At 46.1% G+C, this 16,546-nt stretch overlaps 1 protein-coding gene across 1 annotated transcript in view; it reads left to right on the top strand.

The window, feature by feature from the left end:
• The window catches only part of DIAPH1 (diaphanous related formin 1), a 101,066-nt gene extending 85,231 nt beyond the window's left edge, over positions 1-15,835 (top strand). The window contains exons 20-29 of the mRNA XM_074380862.1: positions 2,883-2,977; positions 3,306-3,407; positions 3,624-3,863; positions 3,975-4,104; positions 4,875-5,000; positions 5,852-6,015; positions 6,139-6,274; positions 8,016-8,102; positions 13,375-13,436; positions 15,707-15,835. Of these exons, the coding sequence (XP_074236963.1) occupies positions 2,883-2,977; positions 3,306-3,407; positions 3,624-3,863; positions 3,975-4,104; positions 4,875-5,000; positions 5,852-6,015; positions 6,139-6,274; positions 8,016-8,102; positions 13,375-13,436; positions 15,707-15,745 (1,181 nt within the window). The 3' untranslated portion in view covers positions 15,746-15,835. The remainder of the gene's footprint in view (positions 1-2,882; positions 2,978-3,305; positions 3,408-3,623; positions 3,864-3,974; positions 4,105-4,874; positions 5,001-5,851; positions 6,016-6,138; positions 6,275-8,015; positions 8,103-13,374; positions 13,437-15,706) is intronic.
• The last annotated feature ends 711 nt before the right edge of the window (positions 15,836-16,546 follow it).

Genomic DNA, 16,546 nt, shown 5'->3' with positions numbered 1-16,546 from the left:
AAATAAAAAAATATTGGCTGATGCCAGTGGCATGTGCCAGTAGTCCCAGCTACTCAAGAGCTGAGGCAGAAGGATCACTTGAGCCCAGGAATTTGAGGTTGCGGTAAGCTGTGATTGTGCCACTGCACTGCAGCCTGGGCAACAGAGTAAGACCCTGTCTCAGAAAAAAGAATTAAGTGAAGTCGGGAGGGTTGGCTTCTTTCAGGAGAGGGATCAGCATGTATGAGAGCATGAGATAACATTGTGCACTTCAGGAACTGCAAGTTGTTGAATACAACTGAGTATACCTATGGAAGTTATAAAGGGAATTTTAATTGGGAAAGTGAGTGAGATTGTCCTGTGTAATTTTTAGGAAGGCTGCTTTGGCAGTGATTTTGAGGGTGGATTGCTAAGGTCAGGGGATACTATAGGCAGAGGTGAGTTATGTCAGAGGTGAGACGTGATCAGGGACTGAAACTAAGGTGATGAGAATAAGAGAGGCAGAGGATATTAAGAAGGTGGAATTAAGCTAGGTACAATGGCTCATGCCTGTAATCCCAGCACTTTGGGAGACCAAGGCAGGTGGATCACTTGAGGTCAGGAGTTCAAGACCAGCCTGGTCAACATGGCAAAACCCTGTCTCTACTAAAAATAGAAAAATTAGCTGGACATGGTGGAGCGTGCCTATAATCCCAGCTACTCATGGGACTGAGGCAGGAGAATCTCTTGAATCTGGTAGGCAGAGGTTGCAGTGAGCCAAGATTGCACCACTGCACTCCAGCCTGGGCAACAGAGGGAGACTCTGTCTCAAAAAAAAAAAAAAAAAGCCAGATGTGGTGGCACATGCCTATAGTCCCAACCACTTGGGAGGCTGAGATGGGAGGAGGATTGCTTGAGCCTGGGAGGTTCAGGCTGTAGCGAGCTATGATTGTACTACCGCACTCTAGCCTGGGCAATAGAATGAGAAAAGATAAAATTAATGGAATTTAGTGATTGACTTGGGATAAAGGAGAAGGTGTTTTGAAATTTAGGTCACTCTGCAGAAAGTGGTACCATTTACTGAAATAGGAAAATTCAGCAAGAACAGATTATCTTTTTGAGGAGGTGGATGCGAGTGAGAGGTAGCAGGATCATATCTTACCTAAAGTATACACTCTTTAAGAGGCTGCCATCTTTTCATTGGCTTTGTGGCAATGGAATAAATCAGTCGTGTCAGTGAGAGATAATAGGCTATTTTAGATTGCTATAAAGTGAAAGAAAGAGACACGGGTAATTTAGAGAGGAACATGGAACATAGAGTAAGATAGGAAAACCTTGTTTATGGAGATATGCTGAGGGGAAAGGTGTGTGGGGCTGCCTCTTCTGTTGACACATGAGGAAAGGATGAGTACATGAGGGTATATATACTTACACGCAAGTCCCTATATGAGCACACGTACCAATTAGCTTACACAAGTGTTGGCATGGTTTTCTTCCAGGCCATTCTAGAAGGCTTATCCAAGTCTTTTCTAGTCTGACTCTAACCGAGAGCCCTAGTGCTTTATTTTTAAGTAGCATAAGAGAAAGCTGAGCAAGTAATTTGACCAGTGGCTTCAATTTTTCTCAGTGAAGATGAGCAGGGTCTTTTTGGAACAAACAGGGAGGTGGTGGGGCAGTGGGGAAAATGAGAATATGTTGAAGGACCTGCCAAGAAGGGTAGGAGAAAGTGCAATAGGGACACATGGAAGAGAGTTTCTAACAGCACTGAGGCCCCAGTTATCATTGGTGCTACTGCAAATTCATAGACTCCAGTCGATATCAGCCCAGGTGTCAGAGTGGAAAATGAAATGGCTAGACTGACCAGGGACTGGAAGGTGAAGGAAGCAAAAGAACCATAATAGTAGTACTAGTCGTAGTACTAATGGGAATCTTAGTAGAGAGCAAACGAAGTGATGGTGTAGAGGGTCCTGATGAAATAGGAAAGGCAGAGTAGAACTGATGTATTCACAGAAAACAGAACAGTCAGGAGACTGGAAAGAGACATCCTAATAGGGTTGAAGAGTAAAGCGAGAGATTAGAAAGGGAGAGCTGAGGGCTGGGCACAGTGGCTCATGCCTGTAATCCCGGCACTTTTGGGAGGCCAAGACAGGTGGATCTCTTGAGGTCAGGAGTTCAAGACCAGCCTGATGAACAGGGTGAAATCCCATCTCTACTAAAAATACAAAAATTAGCCAGGGATGGTGGCACACACCTGTAATCCCAGCTACTCTGGAGGCTGAGGCAGGAGAATCACTGGAACCTGGGAGGTGGAGGTTGCAGTGAGCCAAGATCATGCCACTGCACTCCAACCTGGACCACACGAGACTGTCTCAAAAAAAAAAAAAAAAAAAAAAAAAGGGCAGGGGAGCTGAAAAAATAGGATGTGTTTGTTAGGGAATAGGGTATGGCAGTTTAAGGTCAAGGCAGCTTTGAGGATCAAGTCCTGAGACTGGGAAACTAAAGTAGAGCGGGGTGAAAGTCTTTGATGTATGTAGACTTTTTTGAGGTGGGTCTCACTTGTTGCTCAGGCTGGTGTGCAGTGGTACAATCACAGCTCACTGCAACCTTGACCTCCTGGGCTCAGGTAATCCTCCCACCTCAGCCTGCCTAACAACTGGGACTACAGGTGCACACTACCATGCCTGGGTAGTTTTTGTGTTTTTTTGTAGAGATGGAGTTTCACCATGTTGCCTAGCCTAGTCTATCTAGAGACTGAAGTGATCCACCCACCTTGGCCTCCCGAAGTGCTAGGATTATGGGCATGAGCCACTGTGCCTGGTCTAAAAGAGCCCTGTTAGGAAGATTATCCAGCGTAGGTTTGCAGGATGGGTTGGAAACAGGAACAGACCGAGAAGAACATGTCTTAATATTTCATTTTCTGGCAGCAATCTTTTTGGGTTCCTTCCGCATGCCCTATCAAGAGATTAAGAATGTCATCCTGGAGGTGAATGAGGCTGTTCTGACCGAGTCTATGATCCAGGTAAGGAGCAAGGTGGTTCTGCTGGAGCGGGTTCTTCTGTGTAGCTGTGCACTGGCCTCATCTCTGGGGAGATGAAGAGGATCCTCCTCCAGCATTGCTGACTTATGAATGCTGTCTTTTAGAAACTGCCTTTTCTCTGATGGTCAGGTTATTTCTGGTGTATTTTGCAAAAGTCCTACCATTTCAGTGCTGCCTCTCCTCTCCCACCATGTTTCCTTCGTAATGGTCCTTGGACAGTGTGTGGGACTGACAGCAGAGTAAAAATTTTGTTTAGCATTGAGTTGTCAGCAAATCCCCCTCCAACTGAGATGTCTCTTCTCTCTTTCAGAACCTCATTAAGCAAATGCCAGAGCCAGAGCAATTAAAAATGCTTTCTGAACTGAAGGATGAATATGATGACCTGGCTGAGTCAGAGCAGTTTGGCGTGGTGGTGAGTGAGGCCCTTCTCCGCCTCCCGTATTTCCCTCCCCTCTAGAGAGCAGCCTGGGCATTTGCTCCTTGCCTCTTGCCTGTTTCTGAACCTGTCTTAGTCTCTCTCTTCTCCCTGCTCTGGAGCTCTGATCCTCCCGTAGGAGGCTCAAGCCTGTATCTTTTTCTTGCTTTTCTCTCTTTTGCTTTTAATGGAACTGCCTGTGTTCTCTACCAGATGGGCACTGTGCCCCGACTGCGGCCTCGCCTCAATGCCATTCTCTTCAAGCTACAATTCAGCGAACAAGTGGAGAATATCAAGCCAGAGATTGTGTCTGTCACTGCTGCGTGTGAGGAGTTACGCAAGAGTGAGAGCTTTTCCAGTCTCCTAGAGATTACCTTGCTTGTGGGAAACTACATGAATGCTGGCTCCAGAAATGCTGGTGCTTTTGGCTTCAATATCAGCTTCCTCTGTAAGGTGAGCTGGAGTCGGACAACACAAAGCAGGCTACAGCCTCTAGGAGTTCAGTGTTGGCAGGAGGCCATCTTAGGCATGTCAGGATTTAACAGTTTCTCCTCTCGTTCTAAGCTTCGAGACACCAAGTCCACAGATCAGAAGATGACGTTGTTACACTTCTTGGCTGAGTTGTGTGAGAATGACTATCCTGATGTCCTCAAGTTTCCAGACGAGCTTGCCCATGTGGAGAAAGCCAGCCGAGGTGGGGCAGTTGGGGATGAAGTTAGAAGGTGGTTCTAAGCCCAAAAATCTCTGCATGGGGAGGGAAATAAGACACAGTCTAGATTTTAGAGCATTTTCAGTTCAGACTATTTCAAGTGGATATGGGATAGGATTTAGGCATGGTGCCTAAGCCACAAGGGAGGAGCATAGGGCTGAGGAGACATCTTTATGTGTAGAAATGGGAAGAGCACTCTTTCTCTTCCTAGGGGAACACCAAACACCAAAACACAGCTGGAAGGGCAAGTGTTTTTAGTCTAGGTTAACAGTTCTCATTAAGAAAACAGACTAGAGTCACAAAAATTAGGCCTCGCTGTCCTGGAACTAGACAAAGAAAAAGCAGCATTCATTGGAAATCAGAACAGATTTCTGCCCTGCCTCTGTATTTCTATGTATATCTCCTTCCTCCCAAACCCTGTTCTCTAAAATAAATGAGACCAAGATCTCAGGGGATTTCATAGATTTGTGTTAAATTAAATGAAGCTTCTCTTCTGTTCCTAGTACTGCATACCTTGTGAAGGCTGGAGGTTCAATGATCAGATAATTTATAGTCTCACTAGAAAGGTGAAAACTTATGTGATACAACTAAAGTACATAAGGGAATTAAAATTAAGTTCCTAAATGTGTGTATAGACTGAAGCTGTGCTCCAAAGGGTGAAACTAAGGGTATTGAGGCCGGGATTATTAGTAAGCTCTTGCTCTCTGTTTTTTTTTGTGTGTGGTGGATTTTTTTGTTTGTTTGTTTGTTTTTAGTTTCTGCTGAAAACTTGCAAAAGAACCTAGATCAGATGAAGAAACAAATTTCTGATGTCGAACGTGATGTTCAGAATTTCCCAGCTGCCACAGATGAAAAAGACAAGTTTGTTGAAAAAATGACCATATCCTCTCTTGAAAGGAGGGAGTTGTTCCCTAGGAAAGGAAAGAAACCTTCCTGTAGTTGGGGGAAAACAGGATAGATAGGGCAATATACAACTTTTTCTCTCTTCAAAAACTCTTTTTCATTAAATACATAGTTTTTTTGATTTGTAAGTATTTTGAAACAGGCTTTCACTGTGTCATCCAGGCTAGAGTGCAGTGATGCCATGATGGCTCACTGCATCCTTGACATCCTGGGCTCAAACGATCCTTCCCCCACCAGCCTCCGTGGCAGCTGGGACTACAGGCATGTACCACCAGGTCCAGCTCAACTTTTTTTTTTACATTTTTTTCTTTAGAGATGGGGGTCTCCCTTTTGTTGTCCAGGCTGTATAGTTCTTAGAGCATTCCATTATTGTGGAGTGGAAGCAAACCATGCAGATCAACTGCAAGTCCCCCCAGTTCCCCTGCCTGTACCCCATCTCCACTACACACACACATGCCTCCATCTCCTTCCCTCCCCAAAGGTAACCGCCGCCACTGGGCTTCATTCTGATTGCACCTCATACATTTATTTTCAACAAAAACTGCATTGTATTGCTTTTTGCACATAATGCATCTTGGCCATGTTTCCGTAGTAGTATTATTTATAGACCCCTTTTAAACAGCAGCCTTCTATTTTATAGGTGTACCACAGTTCATGGTTTACTATTCCCCTGTTTAGGGTACCTACCTGGCTTTGTTTTTTGCTGTTAGAAACAGCGCTGTATTGAACATCCATCCCCATGCATGCCAGTACTCCTCTTTGAGTAATTCCTCGGGCTAGAGAAGTGGGTCTGCTTCTTGGTCTTGGTCCTTTACTCCTTGGCCGCACAGCTTTGTGAAGGATGCCCAGGAACAGTATAACAAGCTGCGGATGATGCATTCTAACATGGAGACCCTCTATAAGGAGCTGGGCGATTACTTCCTCTTTGACCCCAAGAAGTTGTCTGTTGAAGAATTTTTCATGGATCTTCACAATTTTCGGAATATGTTTTTGGTGAGCAAGGGACACTTGCTGACTGAATTTTTTGTGGGCATTTCTCACTGTCCACTGGGCTCCTGTTGACTGGTGGTAGGTGTACAATGCCCATGTGTTCCTTCCTCCCCTTCCCTGCCCCAGCAAGCAGTCAAGGAGAACCAGAAGCGGCGGGAGACAGAAGAAAAGATGAAGCGAGCAAAACTAGCCAAGGAGAAAGCAGAGAAGGAGCGGCTAGAGAAGCAGCAGAAGAGAGAGCAGCTCATAGACATGAATGCAGGTGAGGAGTGAAGAAGGGTTGATGGGTTGAGATAGGAACGTTTGGAAGACTTCTCTGCCTAGAGTCCAGAGGCCGGAGAGAATAGCTCATGTTGGAACTCACCTCCTGGCAAATGATTTTTGGCTGTCTTCTACCTCCAAGATCCTGATGCTGGACTTTAACCCAGTTCAGATACATACACATTCCCACTTGCCCTGCTAAAATCCTTCTCTCTCCTTTGCTGGCTCTTGCATTCTCTCTTATCTCTACTGTGATTTTAGTATTGCTATGATACATACTCTTTTCCTTCTGCCTGTCCCAAGTTAGTTCTGGCCTGTTTTCATTCCCTCCACTAAATCTTTTGGGTTTTTTTTTCCTCTAAAATATTTTCCTGACATGCCTCCTATCTTTTAATTATGGTGTGTCTTCCCTTTCTGCTTATGGCACAAAGTACTATGTCCCTAATACCTTAGCCCAGTTGTATACACAATTAGACTGTAAACGAATTGAACTTTGGGAGGGGGATGGGGAGCCGGCCACCCTCTTCTCTTTCTTCAGCAGAATCTCTATTTCACTACTAGAGCGTGTCTTTGTTGAAACATATGGTTTCAATTACTGGCCCTCTATTTCCTGTCTCTGCTTCTTTCCTGCTGCCGATTCCCTACCCCTTCGCCCCCACTGCTCTCTCTGTGGGCAGCGGAAATACAGCATATGCTGCTCACACAGCACTGAGCTGATGCCACCCTCCTCTGAACCTGAGGGGCCACGAGTCTTCTGCAAATGGTGTTTACAGAGCTGCTGAGTTTGTATTTTACAAAGCAGAGGCACAAGGGCTCCTCTGGTACCTCTTGCTACCAGGGACTTTTCTTTGTACTTTTCTGGAAAGCAATTTCCCTGCCCTTACCCTAGTTGTAAGCCACAGCTTTGTAATGCTATTAAAGTCCACACCAAGTACTCTTCACCTTCCCCTGGGACTCCAGCATTTGTACCCGGGTACTGGCTCAGATGTAATGGGCTGACATGTGCAATAAAGGCTGCACCCGGCCAACAGGTGGCGTAATGGACCGTGCCGAGTTTCCAGGACCCAGGTCAAGAAAATGAGGGTAGAATGTAGGTCAGATGCTCTGGTGATGCTCAGCCAGCAGGTGGCGCTGGGAGCAGTGAGCTCCAGCCTTGGAGCTGGCAGCCTATGGGCTTTTTGGGATTTCACAGTTTCAGATTTCAGGATCCTAAGCTGTTGCTATGGAAACTGAGCCAGGCTAGAAGAAGGATTCTACATTAACTCTTTGTATTCCAGCCAGGCTGCTCTTCTTAGATGCAGAGGACTTAGACATTCAGGAAGACATAGCTACTGGAAGCAGTACTTCAGGAAAGTGCCCTCTTGATCAGTGGTCTTTCCTCAGCCCTGCTCTGAAGCCTAACCAGTCTTCATAACTGGTCTTGGAGTTAGACAGTTCTGTAATTCTGTTGCTAGATACTTTCTGCAATTAGGGATGGGGTGAGGAGGATGGCATTGCAGAAAAATATTCCAAGGTTTGCATTGGATAATAGACAATAAGATCTTTTGTTTTAACCATTTGTAAGCAGATACAAGGAAACATGGGCTTGTGAGACTTCAGGTAGAGTTTTGTCTCTTCTTAGCTGCCAGCTGCTATGCGAGAAGGGAAACCAAGCAATAGCAATGCATTTAGTGTGGGGCTTGATGTTTGCCACGCTGCTCTGGCCGAAGAGTTCACATCTCCATTTTGTTCTTTTATAACAGAGGGCGACGAGACAGGTGTCATGGACAGTCTTCTAGAAGCCCTGCAGTCGGGGGCAGCATTCCGACGGAAGCGAGGACCCCGCCAAGGTGAGTAAGCACGTGGAGCTCAACCTGGGGATCAAAGGGGGTGAGGCCTCTACTCCTGGCAGAAGTTGAGGACTGTCTAAACTGCTCCACAGAAGATGATTACATCACTATTAGTCCCTGCATCCAGAGCGGATTATCTAGTCCTCTTCCTCCCATGCTCAGAGTAGTGAGTTAGAAAACTAGGGTTCGAGGGACTGGCAATAAATCAGTTACATTGGATTATGGCATTTTTCTCCCTATTCTTGAAGCAAATATTTGGAACAAGGGAACTGTGCTGCAGGACACAGGGACTTGAGTCGGCATTTGTGTGTATAAGTAAAAGTTGATCTAAATACAAAATGTATGTTAGGTATAGATTGAAATTCAAAGACAAAATAAGTCAGAGTCCTTACTCTGCGCTTCACAAGCAGAAGACATACATAGAGAGAACTAATAATAGAAAGTATAAAATTTTGTACGGAGGTTAGGCACCATTGTTCCCAGGTAGAAAAATGTAGAGGAGCATCTCGTTGAAGGATTATGCTGTGTCTGAAAACTCCATTTTTTCTTAAGTGCAGTTCTTCTGTTGCCTTTGCCTTCCCCCCATCACTCTCCTGCAACCTCCTTTCACGTGCTTTGGAAGATCTAAGTGGATTACACTGAGCTAGAGATTCTAAAAAGAATTATGGAGCTAGGACAGATGATCCAAGCATTAGTATGGGGAAAGATTAATGAATGAGTTTTCCTTGAGAGCAGCTTATAGTGGCCAAGAGACTAGTTCAAAAGAAGATATAGCCAAGGCTGCCCCTCATGTAGAGTTGGCCTGCATCATTATGTCTAGTGAAGGTCTTTTGGGGCTAGGAGTGGTGGCTTCTTTCCTAATTTGAAGAGTGGGAATTACAAAAAAGGTGACATTAAAGGTTTCTACTTCAGAGGGACTTAAATCTGTGTTCTGTTTCCTGGCTGTTGCACTGTATAGGCCCATTTGATGAGTTTTACTTTGAGATTATTGTAAAGAGAGGGAGTTATATAGCTTGCTTTGGCCAGTGCTTAGCTATTAATTCAGTGGTATCTGTAGGGCCTGTAGTACATGCCACAGCCTGGAAAGGGACCTTAGAGCACGCCAGCCTATATAAAGTCATATCTTGGCCCAACTGTTTCGATCACTGTGAGTTTCATTTGTAATGGCTGACTACCCATTTCTACCTATACTCTGAATAACCAGAGTGATGCTTCCCTTCTGAGGGTTCTCCTGTAGGACTTCAGAACCTTCCCCAAACTGAAAGCTCCCAAGTCAAAATTCTTATCCATTTTCTGTCATTCTCTGAGTACAGGCTTTATAAAGGGGAGGAGAAGTAGATATAAGAGCTGAATACTCTGAACTAGAGCACCTAGTCTTATAGATAGGTGTTTGCAAGGAGAGTACAGCTAGTCGTACTATTACTCCTGTATTTAGTCTTTGTAGTTCTCATAGCATTGTTTCCTACCAGCCATATAAGGTGATGTGGCCTTAACATTAAGCATTTCTAGCCTTACAAAAGTACATTGCATCTCATTGTTTTTCTTGACCCCATCAACTAAGTGCTTTTATCAGACTTCTGGTGGGGAATTCCCTTTTAAGCCTCTTCCTGTGGAACTAGAATCCCAGATGCTTCCTGTACACAGATAGCCAGACATCAATGGCTTCCCTCTGCTGGGGAAGCCCCATTCTTCACTCCTTTCCATGTGAAAAATCAGAACTCACGGGCGGAGGAGGGAGGGATTTTGTTGGAACCTAACCTTCTAGCAGAGGACCAGAATTCGTCAAAGTACTCTTTCCCATGCAAGAGGGAATAGGAGGAGACTTATACTGGGAGATGTTAAACTGGAAAGTAGATGAAATGACAATTACATATCTTTTAAGTAGCTCCAGCCTATAAGCTTAACTTTCTAGGCTCTGGGTTCACTAAATACACTTGAATATATCTGGGAGAATCTCAGGGGAGACGTTCATAGTTGTCCAGTAACTCTTTAGACCTTGGTGCATTCACATCATGTAAAGTGATGTGATGTGGCCTCATACTAACCTAAACAGGAGGATAGCCATCAGAGTAGATTACAAAGAACACAGGACTAGGTAGGGATCAAAAGACCCAAAGTCACATCTAGTTCTGATGCTGTCTGTGTTAGCCTAAGCAAGTCACTTAATGTTTCTTTGACTCAGTTCCTCAGGTATAAAATGAGTTCTGGACTAGAATGAATGGTCTCCAGGGTCCCTTCCAGCTCTAACATTTTTTTATGCAGTGACGATACGACTAAGAGAAGAAGAGGAGAGAGAGGCTGGACTTAGATGGCCCCATTCTCTAACTACAAAGGCCCCAGTGGCTCTAGGTTTCTCTCTGTGGCTACTGGATTTGGCTGTTCCACCCCTTGCCTGGCTGTCTCTGACTCTTCCTCCTGACTGATTGCTTTGGGCCAAAAAAACCGAGGCACTGTCAAGCATATCTGCCTCACAGCCCTCATTATTTCCAGAGAGGCAGCTGGCCCTATTCAAAGACACTAGCTTTTTACCTAGAATGTAAAGGAATGTTGAAATCTTCCGGTCTCTGGAGACCTCGGGGAGTGACCAGTATACAAAGACTCATTGAGGAGTTGGAAGAGGGGAGTTACTATCAGGGTCAGTTCATTAAAAGCAACATGTAAACTGCTGTGATCTGCAGGGTGTGGGAGAACAATGGTTTGAGTGTCAAGGGGAAGAATCCCTGTGATTGTATTACGGCTACTATTTCAGGCCCATGATTGAGTCAGCTTGTGGTTTTAATGACTCAACTTTATCTCCATGTCTGAATTGTGGCCTCTTGTATACAAGCCATTTGCTCACTGGGATAAAAGCCAAGGGAAGAAAGAAATTCATCTCTTTCTTCCTTTCCTTCCCTCTACCATTTCCCAGCTTCCCTATAAGCTCCATCCATCTAATAAACCATGGAGTTGAAAAGACTCTAAAGACTTCTGGTGATTAGTATCTAACCTGCTCATAGGGGAAAGGAGTTAAAACCAGATAAGGTCTTGCCCAGGTCTACACGGCTGTCTAATGACTGAGCACTGCAGCCCACTTTTGTGACTCCCAGTCCAGGGCTATTTCCACTCAGCCTGCATGACTGGAGAGGAGATGGAGATGGCAGTGACCCCTCAGTGTGGGCCAGAAATATTCTTTCATACCTTCCAGCAAGGAGCATCTTGGACATGATGACATTGCTTCAGGGAGGTTCTCTGATGACCACTGGTGTTAGTCCGTTTTGTGTTATTATAAAGAAATACCTCAGACTGGGTAATTTATAAAGAAAAGGGGCTTATTTGCCTGACAATTCTGCAGACTGTACAGAAAGCATGGCACCAGCATCTGAAGGTGAGGCCTCAAGAAGCTTCCAATCATGGATCCACCCAAATAGGGAGCAGGTGTATCGCAAGGCGGGAGAGGAAGAGAGATGCCAGGCCCTTTTAAACAACCAGTGCTCATCTGAGCTCATTACTGTGGGGGCACCAAGCCACTCATGAGGGATGCACCCCGTGACCCCAGCGCCTCCCACTTGGCCCCACCTCCAACATCGTGGGTCACATTTCAACATGAGGTCTGGAAGGGTCATACATCCAAACCATATCACCTCCTACCTAGAGAAGGTTGCTAAGAATATTTCCTGTACCGCTACTTATTCTACCCCCACTTTTGTAAAAATAGGACAGGACGCATAATTAGGAGAGTTGGAGACAATAACGAGTGACTGAATGTGGCAGTGATCGCCCCTTCTGTCCTAGTTTCCTCTTCCCTGAGGAAGCTTATTAACGAGAACACTTCCTCTTCAGTGATCGTTCCTAGCCTACGTTTTATAAAGGTCTTTTCTCAAGTCACTAACCTTTTTAAAATTCAGCTACACGTACATTATATGGTTGATTTTGCTGGTGTTTTTGTCATAGCCCACCACTAACTTCTAGGAATCTGGCCTCAGAGAGCTTTCACCAGTATCTCAAGATGGTTCCCTTTTCCCTGCCGGCCTGTGGGACTGTTCTTTTGGAGTTAATTATCCTCTCTGATCGCATCTAGTCAAAATATTTATCTGGTTCTATGGCTACTTTTCAATAGTCTTAACAAGTGAGTAAGTTAGGGGGAAGGGCGGGAGGTCAGTTTTTCTTGATTGTTCAACCTGCTCAGCATAATGGTGACTGAGCAGAAAGCTGGGAGACCTGCTCCAGCAGGAGCTTTCTCATCTCCTGACTTAGGCCACATCACATCCTTCCTGGTGTACCGGCTTTCAAGGCTTAAAAGAGAGATTTTGATCTTCTCCCTACCTACTCTCTGCTCCTGGTTCTATGAAGTTTGTAATACATCAGAAGTTTTTTGAGCCCAGAAAAGTCTAGAAACACCACTTGGTAAAGCCGGGTGTGGTGGCTCACGCCTGTAATCCCAGCACTTTAGGAGGCTGAGGCGGGTGGATCACAAGTTCAAGAGTTTGAGACTAGCCTGGCCAACATGGTGAAACCCCACCTCTACTAAAAATGCAAAACTTAGTCGGGCATGGTGGCACGTGCCTGTAATCCCAGCTACTTGGGAGGCTGAGGCAGGAGAATCACTTGAACCTGGGAGTTGGAGATTGCAGTGAGCCGACTTCACGCCACTGCTCTCCAACCTGTTGACAGAGCAAGACTGGGTCTCAAAAAACAAAGAAAACAAAGGAAACACCACTTGGTTAGGTACAACTGGTATCTTCCTATTTTGGGGGAAGAAACCACAGAAAGCAGCAGCTTAAGACCTGCCACATGGGAACTCTGCTTTCTCCTGTGTCGCTCAGGACAAGTGGCCCAGTGTTCCTGTTCCCAAGGTCTGGAGTCAGGAGTTATTTCAACATATGTGCACCACTAGAGTCACACACACACACAGAGTTGCGGTGTCTTCTCAACTGCTGGAGACTGAATTCAAAGAAATAATAAAATGACATGAAACTATTACCCTTCTGGACATGAGAAGTAGGGTCTAGAGTGGGAGTCCTTGAGAAGAGAGTGGGAGCGTTTGCAGGAGGCCCGAGGAAGATTCTGGTGGTAAGGACAGTGTGAGGAATGTACACAGTTAGAACATCATAGTCACACTCAACGTGGTCCCCTTTTCCCCTCTTGTCAGTCACAGAGGCAGTAGTTTATCTTCATAGTCCAATAAGGGGTTTTGTAAAATTCCCACAGTCTTGGTCACATACTTCTTATCTATAATTAGATAAGTGCTCTGGCTGTCAGTCAGGGTCTTCACTATTTTTTCTCCTCTTAGTAGACAACCTCTTGTGCCCCTGGGAAATAGAGGAGGAGGAGGAGGAGGAGGATACCTTTAAATTGGTAACCTGTGTGCACGCTGTGTGTTCCCTGCTTGAGCTATGGGCACCCTCCCCTGGGATGAAAACAGTAGCTGTGGGTCATGACTCCGCAGGGAGAGAAGGCCTGGTTAAGACTTGGGCTTTGGTGGGGCGTGGTGGCTCGTGCATGTAATCCAAGAACTTTAGGAGGCCAAGGTGGGAGGATTGCTTGAACCCAGGAGTTCAAAACCAGCCTGAGCAACATGGGGAAACCCCATCTCTGCAAAAAATACAAAAATAGCCAGATGTGGTGGTGCATGCTTGTAGTCCCAGGTACTCAAGAGGCTGAGGTTGGGTGGATTACTTGAGCCCGGGAGGTCGAGGCTACAGTGAGCTGTGATTGCGCTGCTGCACTCCAGCCTGGGTGACAGAGTGAGATTCCATCTCAAAAAAAAAAAAAAAAAAAAAAAAAAAGGAAAAAAGCCAGGCGCAGTGGCTTACGCCTGTAATCCCAGCACTTTGGGAGGCTGAGGCAGGTTGATCACCCGAGGTCAGGAGTTCCAGACCAGTCTGGCCAACACAGTGAAACCCGTCTTTACTAAAAACACACAAAAAATTTGCTGGGCATGGTGGCATGTGCCTGTAATCCCAGATACTTGGGAGGCTGAGGCAGGAGAATCACTTGAGCCCTAGGAGGTGGAGGTTACAGTGAGCAGAGATCGCACCATTGCACTCCAGTCCGGGCAACAGAGCGAGATTCTGTCTCAAAAAAAAAAAAAGCAGGTTGGGTAGGGGGCTGTCTGATCCCGTTTGGCTTCTGCCTACCTAAGGCTTTCCGCTGGTCCAAAGGCGCTTTGTTCCAGTTCTATAGCTGCCCCAGTCTTGGTCTTCACTTAGGAATGCTCAGCTCTTTTATCTGGTCCTGCTTCTTTAAGGTTCTGGTACTGCTTTCTCCACTTCAGCTTTCCCAGATCTCCAGGAAATCTTTTTTTTTTTTTTTTAATTGAGATACCATTTACATGCCTAAAATTCACCATATTAAAATGAACAATTCAGGAGTTTTTACATTATCCACAAGATCATATAACCATTGCTACTATCTAATTCCAGAACATTTTCATCATCCCCAAAAGAAAAACTCCATAATACCCATTAGCAGTCACTCCTGACTCTCTCTCCTTCCCTTGCCTCTGGCAGCCAGCAGTCTGTTTTCTATCTCTGGATTTGCCTGTGCTGGACATTTCATAAAGCTGACCCATAACATATGGCCTTTCGTGTCTGGCTTCTTTCATCCCAGACAGCTCTTTATGTATACACAGTCGCTCCTGTGCTGTTCTGGGACATGGGAGGAGGAGACATCATGAGATGGCATGGTCCCAAAGAGCTGCCTTCCTGCTGCAGATACTGGGGCCACAAGCCTGGATGCCATAAATGAATATGAGAGTCTTGGGGCTGAAACGCAGCAGTTAGAACAGAGACTCATGGATTGATTTGCTGCTGCTTTTCCAGTCTGTGATGACAGCCAGAACTTGACCATCCCTTAGCCACATGGGCTGAGATTTCTTTGTAGGGGTCCTCTCCTGACCATACTTGATTCCAGTTCTCCTTCCCTTGACATAGCTTTTATTACTACCTCCCCACCCTACCCCCAACATATTCTGCACACCTTGTAGGGCCCTTGGCATTTGTATCACAGCTGCTACCTTTGAAGAAATGGGAAAGAGCTAAGGTGTGTGGGCATCTGTCGTTGGAGGAACACGTGGGAGTGCGATGCCCGCATGTAGCCGCTGTTCCTCTTTGCAGGAGTCCCTCCAGCCACCTACTGAAGGCCGCCTTTTGCTAGGGACAACCCTCCCAGGGCTGATTGAAAACTGTTTTGGTCTAGAAGTTTCCTGGGACCTGTCAAGAAAGCAAAAATAATATTGTGTACTAAGCTTGAGCCTATTTAATTCCAACATCCCTGTGAGGAGAAAAGACTTGGCGTACTTCCTCTCTCCCTAAGTCACATGGCTAACACTTCAACCCAGTTCTGTCTGTCTAGCTGTGTTCAAATTTTTGTGCTGTTTGCACACAGAGAAGCAAGGGAGAGAGGCTTGCTCTCCTGTTGCACCACACTCTCTTATATTCTTTGCCACCCAAAAGTATATTCCACATGCTGGATCTCTGCCCCTCTTTCTTCAAAATAAAGGCCTCTGTGAACTGGGCAAGGCAGCCACATCTGCATGGCTTACAGCTCATTATCTGCTGCGGAGTTTGAAAGAAATTAGAAACGAGGCCTTCCATGGACAGAGTCTCTCGTGTCTTCTCTTGCAGCCAACAGGAAGGCCGGGTGTGCAGTCACATCTCTGCTAGCTTCGGAGCTGACCAAGGACGATGCCATGACCTCTACTCCTGCCAAGATGCCCAAGAAGAGTGAGGCAGTCCCCACAATCCTTGAGGAAGCCATGGAGTTGGTTGGCCGTGCAAGCTAATATGAGTCCTGTGACCATGGCAGCTCCTCAGTGGAGCCCCAGACTGTCCTGCCCTGCAGCATGTGCCTAAAGGCTCAAGGGGATATTCCTCTGGGGCGGCCGCTCCCACCACCCTGACCCTGTCTTTCTCTCTGGCCTGCTGCTCTCTGAACATCACATACAGCTTCAGCTTGCCTGGAGGCCAGAAGGAAAGGGCAGTGTGGGGGAGGCCTGAGACCAACTCAGCCAGCCCTGGCTGTTGTATTACCAAAGCAGGGTCCCTGTTTGCTGCCTTAACCCTGTCTCCTGTCTGATACTCAGAGGGCCTCATCTCAGACAAGGCCCAGCCTGCTTTTTTTTAGCCCTGACTTTCTCATGGGCTTTCTCCCTAGGTCAGTCTCGCTGGATTTGTGCTTTTCTTTTGTGGTTTCTCTGGCCCTGAGAACAGCATGGGGCTTGTAAACCTTTGGGCTAGATCCTGCCTTTCATTGCTGTCGTCTCTGCTCTTCCCTCTCCTGGCTGTGGTTATTTATTATTAGTGGTGTCGCACTGGGAGATGCTCCTAAGGAAGCAGGGAGCAAATCCCACCTTTACCCCACCTTCCTGGGAAAGGCCTCCAAAACAAAGGATCAGGACCACTTTCCCTGTTGTTCTGTGGCCCAGGCTAGAGCCTGTGGGCGGGCAGGCAGGGCATAGCGACAGT

Source organism: Saimiri boliviensis, chromosome 1 (genome assembly GCF_048565385.1).
Source record: "Saimiri boliviensis isolate mSaiBol1 chromosome 1, mSaiBol1.pri, whole genome shotgun sequence".
NCBI classification, from domain to species: Eukaryota; Metazoa; Chordata; class Mammalia; order Primates; family Cebidae; genus Saimiri; species Saimiri boliviensis.
The sequence above is the reverse complement of the archived record's forward strand: the minus strand, read 5'-3'. Positions and strand labels throughout refer to the sequence as shown.